General features: G+C 41.8%; 1 protein-coding gene across 2 annotated transcripts in view; it reads right to left on the bottom strand.

Annotated features, from left to right (window-relative positions):
- Positions 1–3,251: 3,251 nt before the first annotated feature.
- HOATZ (HOATZ cilia and flagella associated protein) overlaps positions 3,252–6,104 on the bottom strand; it is a 33,922-nt gene continuing 31,069 nt past the window's right edge. Inside the window, exons 7-8 of one of the 2 annotated variants that reach the window (XR_006272043.1) lie at positions 3,692–3,788; positions 3,252–3,448 (exon numbers count right to left, since the gene is read on the bottom strand). Coding sequence is in view for 1 of the 2 variants with exons in the window: in XM_043482119.1 (XP_043338054.1) it covers positions 3,391–3,448 (58 nt within the window). In the remaining variant the exon portion in view is untranslated. The remainder of the gene's footprint in view (positions 3,449–3,691; positions 3,789–6,104) is intronic. The other variant, XM_043482119.1, reaches the window with a different exon arrangement.

The following is a 6,104-nucleotide window of genomic DNA, read 5'->3' as shown; positions in this document are numbered from 1 at the left end:
GTCTGGCTTCTCCGAAATGCAATGAAGACGGCACTGGCTAAAAACCGACCGTGTCTCGCCCCAACTCCTCCTCCCAGCGTCCTCGGCTCCGCCTTTGGGCCAGCGGGAGAAGCAAACTCCGAGACCTGCCGGGACTCTGGAGGCTGCCGTCCGGGCCTTCGCGGCTACGTCTAAGAAAGGAGCGGCGGACGTCGAGAACACACGCGCACCCAGGCGGGGTGCCCACTGGCCGGGCAAGTTATGCCGCAGCGTGGATACCGTCCAGCGGAGGCTAAGTTGGAGTTCTGGCTGAGAGGAGAAGAGTGGCTCTCCCAGAGCGTCCTTGAGGCCAGCGAGGAAATAATACCGCTTTTTGCAGAGCACATGGGTGTGGGTGATGGTTCAGTCTCCTGGTAGAAAGGAGGTGACCCTCTCCCCGTCCCCCCAGGAAAGAGTGACCCTCGTTTCCTGTGGCAAAGCTTTCCTCAGGAACCCAGGCTTCTTCCAAACTCTCACAATAGTCCTGTTTTACATTTGCACCTTGTAAACGAAATGTCTTCAAATATATGCAAACAATAAAAGTAAGACTCCTGTCCAAAAACTAAAGTGCTAAGTGCTGGAAGGTGGGTCTGATTTGCATACTTCCTTCCCGCCCCCACCCCTCCCCACCCGCCACAGCCCAATCTGGTCCACTGACTTCTGAGTTTTGGTCTCAGATGGAGCCATTGCCGTTTGAGACAAACAGGCCAAATTGATCACAGGCTGGGGCATCTGTTTTCAGTATCAGCTGACCTTTTGGGAAGCTCTGCTACTGCAGAAAGGACAAAATTGGCAGGAGGAGGGCTGACCTTTAAGGCAAGTTCATTTACAGCCTGTCCTTCTGCCTGAATTAGAATATTTCATGTCCAGCACACATTCTTTCTAGAAATTCCCGATTATCAAAACATCCAAAGAGTGGGCTGATATGGTGAGTAGAAGGACTTGATTCTGCAAGTCAACGTTTGAAATCGTTTCTGGTTCTGCTTTTTTTCACTTAATGTCTCTGTGGACTCCAGCAAGTTTCTTTGCCTACGTTTAACTCTTGGTAACAATAAAAATCACTTTAACTTGTGAAGTTTTGATAAGGCAACTGGGTAAGTGTGCAGATAGCTGGGCCCTTAATGGCAATTACAAAGGATTTATTTCCAATCTTACAGCATGTATTACAGCTTAGAGAAGCTGTTTAACCTTGGCCCAAATAATTAAATGTCCTGAGTTCTCCCTTGGATACCCTGGCCCTTGGTCCAGATGGACATTGTTGAGGTATGCAGTCAATCTAATGTAGATTACAGTAGTGACCCCAATTCTTCACCCCACCCTATATCCTCACCCTTTAACTAGGTGAATTTGCAGTTCTTCTTACTAAAGGAGCAAAGTACATTGCCCCCTCCCTTGTCCTTGTGTTTGACCAACAGAATGAGCTTAGACTGGAAAAGGCCTCACATGGTTTTGTTTCTTCTCTTGCTTCTCTGCCACCCTCTGAGAGCTCAGATATCTCACTTGTCCAGGTAGATCCCAAAGAAGACACCTGCGGCAGAGTGGCCTCTGTCAATCAACAGACATATAGTGAGAAGCAGAGCTGTCCTGCAGCCAAAAGCTGAGCTATCTGGCCAGACTTAGACAGTCAAATCTTCAGCTGACCTCCAGATATATAAGCAATAATAAATGTTTTAGATCACTTTGTTATGCAATGCTGTTGCAGCAATACCTGACCATTACACCTGGTAATACAGAGCGATGCTGCTGGTTGCTGAAAAAGCTCATAAACTGGAATTTTTCTTGGTAAAATTGTCTTGATCCAGGCTCTAATCCTTAGTTTGACAAGCTCAAGCCCAATTTAAGAGACTAATATATTCACCCATTGAGAAACATAATCATAAGGTAAACCAAAGTTTGCCTTGGTCTTTTGAGCACATACTCGCCCTCTGGGGGGGAAAAGACTTCTCAGTGAGCATGGCATCAGAACAAAGGGAATCAGCTATACAATTTGAAATTTAGGCTTTGGAATCCAGCTATGTCCATCTTCGCGATAAGAGAGCTGTCTGGCAGACAAACACATCATCCTGACAGGGTAATTTTTAATCTTGATAATGCTGAGATGAGATTGCCAACTTGTAACTTTCTAAATTTCCCTTCTCTAGGTCTGATTACCTTTCTTTTGTTCAAAACATTTTTCTCCAAATAGTGTCACAGCAGAAATGCTAATATCCATTCTCCACTTCTTTTAGTGAGTCCTTGAATTCCAACTAGGCAGATATCCCCTCATCCCCCCCCCACCCCCATTAAAGACTGTTTCCCAGCCTCCCTTGCAGTTTGGTGTGCCCTTAATGATTAAGTTCTGACCAGTGGGTCACCCGCTCTGCTGCTGGCACTGGATGGAAGCTGCACTGTGCGAAGTTTATGTTCAGGAGTTGCAGGTGGAGGCTAGGAGCAAAATGCATGGTGCTTCTAAATAGAGCTGCGAGCTCTGGAATCTCATGTACAATCCTGAATAGGCCTGCCAACTGGGCAATGCAGAAGGGACAAAGTCTTAACCTTCTCTTTTCCAGTGCATCCCACCTTTGTAAGTGAGGTAGGTTAGCACTGGGATTGTGGACATGTGTATAAGATATGGGGCTGTTGAGCCAGCTATTCACAAAACTGGAAGTAATTCACTTCTGACTTCAGACATGTCCCAGAAGCTGAATTAACCAAACTTTGGATAATGAATTTTTTTTTTTATAGCAAGAAGACTTCAAAGTTTTCAGGACTGATCTTTCATCTCTGTTTCCTTATTGTTTTTACTTTTGTTGAATATGTAGTGCTTTTGTGCTGTTGCTCAGTCGTGTCTGACTCTTTGCAACCTCATGGACTGTAGCCCGCCAGGCTCCTCTGCCCATGAGATTTCCCAGGCAAGAATACTGGAGCAGGTTGCCATTTCCTCCTCCAGGAGATCTTTCTGACCCAGAGATAGAACCCACGTCTGCTGCATTGGCAGGTGGATTCTTTACCACTAGCACCACCTGGGAAGCCCTTGTTTTTATGGTGGTCTACAAGGTGAGGCACATAAAGTCCCTGTTTCTTGTTTATCTGATATTCATAATATAGATCAAATATAGCAGTTCTGGAAATACCCTTCAAATGAAAGCAAGATAAGTTGGAACTTGAGAATATATAAAATGAGAGAGATGATAACTATGTGGTATCAAATACAATGGTTTTCAATAAGTAAAACAGACACAAGTATTCAATAGCTGGTATTCCTAGAAGTGCTGCATATTTAACTTTTATTTCTTGGTCTAATTTAATTGATTCCAGTGATCCTGATGTAAGAGCCAGTTGTTTCAAAAGTGAAGATCTAAGTGAGCCATCCTCTCCCAGGTGTCAGTCAAATTAGTCCAAGGCTTTGACTTCTTCCTGGTCTTCTTTATCTGACTCTGAAATCACTTTCCTGTTGGCAGTAACACGAATCAATTCAGAACTCTGTACAGAACTCTGTAGTTGTGAACACAGTGTGGCATGAAAATAACTTTTGAAAGTTTCTCCAATAAAAATTTACTGTGTTGGATTCTGACTATGGGTTAGATTTTGCAACCAAGTATAAATTTCTGTATGGGAGGAACAGTCATTCCACTGTGAAGTGAATTGAAAGGTTTGGGAGTGGACCTCCTAAAGGTAAATATAATGTGCTCACCTAAGAGTCAAACTTCTGAGATTTCATCACTGGTGACTGATTTCTTTGGATTACCCAGTATTCCTTCTAGTAGCCCTCTTTTAAAATGCAAATATTCCTGGGTGGATAAAAAACATAATGCCACTAAAACCTTACTGTGTACATACTTTTTTAGTTCTTTCTGACAGAATGGGACCTGGAGTATTGTAAGATCTGGTGAAGGAGTGATGGTAAAGGCAGATATGTTTATGTAGGGAAGTTTTGGGTAGACAAGAAAGGATGGAGGGAGAGGAAAGGGTACAATTAAAATAAAACTTTAAAATAAATTACAATAAAATCTTAAGATATTTCACAAATTAAAAATTGTTCACAAACCAATGTAGAGTATAGAAATACTACTTTCTAAATTAGCTAATGCTGAACAACATGACATTTTTTAAGCTAAAACTTTTTGTTACATGGAATTCCCTTGTGGTCCAGTGGTTAGGACTTGGCATTTTTTACTGCCTGGGTCTGGGTTCAATCCCTGGTTGGGGAATTAAGATCCCAAAAGCCATGTGGTGTGGCCAAAAATTTTTTTAGTTTTTTACAAATATTTTCTGAATTCCTACAGGGAGGCAGTGTGTTAGGCATTTTGTGTTAGGCCCAATTTCTTTTGGAGCATACAATACAGTCACAGACAAGTAAAAAATAGGTGAAAAGTTAAATAACAACATAGTAGAGAAGACTTGAATAATTATAAAATATGTGCACAAAGTAGTGCATGACTAATTGCCAAAAAAACCAGTGCAGGAACTGTGTAAGAAGCTCAGAGGAAGAAGATGTCACAGTGAAACAGAATGAAATTCAAGGCTTTAGAACTGAGGAGAGAGGCCAAGCAGGTGTACAGAAGGAATTAGGTAAGCACTTATATCATTAAGGGAATTATCTGTCCAAGTTGTGGGATAATATTTTACTCTTAGGTGAATCCACATATGTAGTAACAGGACTGTTCTGATCATCCCTATAAAAATATGCACAGAAATCTAAGGTACCCAGGGCTTGCCTGGTGGCTCAGACGGTAAAGAATCTGCCTGCAATGCAGGAGACCTGAGTTCCATCCCTGGGTTGGGAAGGTCCCCTGGAGAAGGGAATGGTTACCCACTTCAGTATTCTTGCCTGGATTAATTATCCCATGGACAGAGGAGCCTGGCGGGCTATAGTCCACGAGGTCGCAAGGAGTCAGACACGACTGAGCAACTAACACTTTTACTTTCTCTGTTGTACCCAGACAGATCTGCTGATACAATTCAAGTAGCAATTTTTATTATTTGAATCAGGCAAACGATTTTCACTGAACTAATTTTGCTCCATCCTTATAAATTAAATCAAATCATCTGACTGAAAAGTAAGAAATTAAGTTGCTAAAGATTGTGTAGACAATATTAGGTCATTAAGTGACTTTTCCAATTTTTTTTTCAGAACTTTAAAAAAATCAGGGTAGACATATTCATGTTTTCTTTAATAATATCTGATAACATTAATGGAAGTTGGCCTCAGTACCAATAAGATAAAAATTCTATTACTTCTTGTTAATCCATGAATGTAGTATGCAAATAAACATCTGTCAAGTTAATGTTGAATTAGAAACGTTGGGTTTCAGTCATAATACAAAGATGGAGACATTTTTTTATTAGGGATTCTTCACTAACTCTTCTGGACCCTGTGTCTGGTGCTGCTCTGGGCAGCAGTATTCTGGGAATAAGGCGATTAACCCTGAAAACCCTGAACTGTGAGGCTAGCCCTTGCTACATGATTTAAGATTTAGCTATTTTAGGTATGCCTTTGGTTGTATCAGAGTTGAAATCTAGAGGACATGCTGTTTTGCCAAAAATGAGAGGGTTCAGTGTCAGTGGGAGAGAGGGGAGCTGAGAGGGTGTGAGGGCAGGTGGATACAATTCCCTGGGGTGAGAAAGGAGGGGAATGGAATGTGTACAAAGGCTCAAGGTTGATCTATTCTCCTGTTTGCATCAACTTATGCTTTTGTATTGCACAGACAGATAAGCGGACACACACTTCTATGTAGATGAGAAGAAGAAAGTTTTCTCAAAGCCAGAAATCTCTAAAGCAGTGGGTGGGTTTTTTAAATAAGATTTGAAGTTAGGGAGAAAATTGAGTAAGGAAAAAAGAAGCACTTCTTTATAGGGAAATCCTTCTTTATAGGGAAACCAGAAAGGTGATGGAATTTCAGTTGAGCTATTTCAAATCTTAAAAGATGATGCTGTTAAAATGCTGCACTCATTATGCCAGCAAATTTGGAAAACTCGGCAGTGGCCACAGGACTGGAAAAGGTCAGTTTTCATTCCAATCCCAAGGAAGAGCAATGCCAAAGAATGTTCAAATTACTATTCAATTGCACTCCTTTCACATGCCAGCAAGATTTTGCTCAAAATCC

This window comes from Cervus canadensis, chromosome 11 (assembly GCF_019320065.1).
Source record: "Cervus canadensis isolate Bull #8, Minnesota chromosome 11, ASM1932006v1, whole genome shotgun sequence".
Lineage (NCBI taxonomy): Eukaryota > Metazoa > Chordata > Mammalia > Artiodactyla > Cervidae > Cervus > Cervus canadensis.
This window is presented reverse-complemented; position numbering and strand designations above follow the sequence as displayed.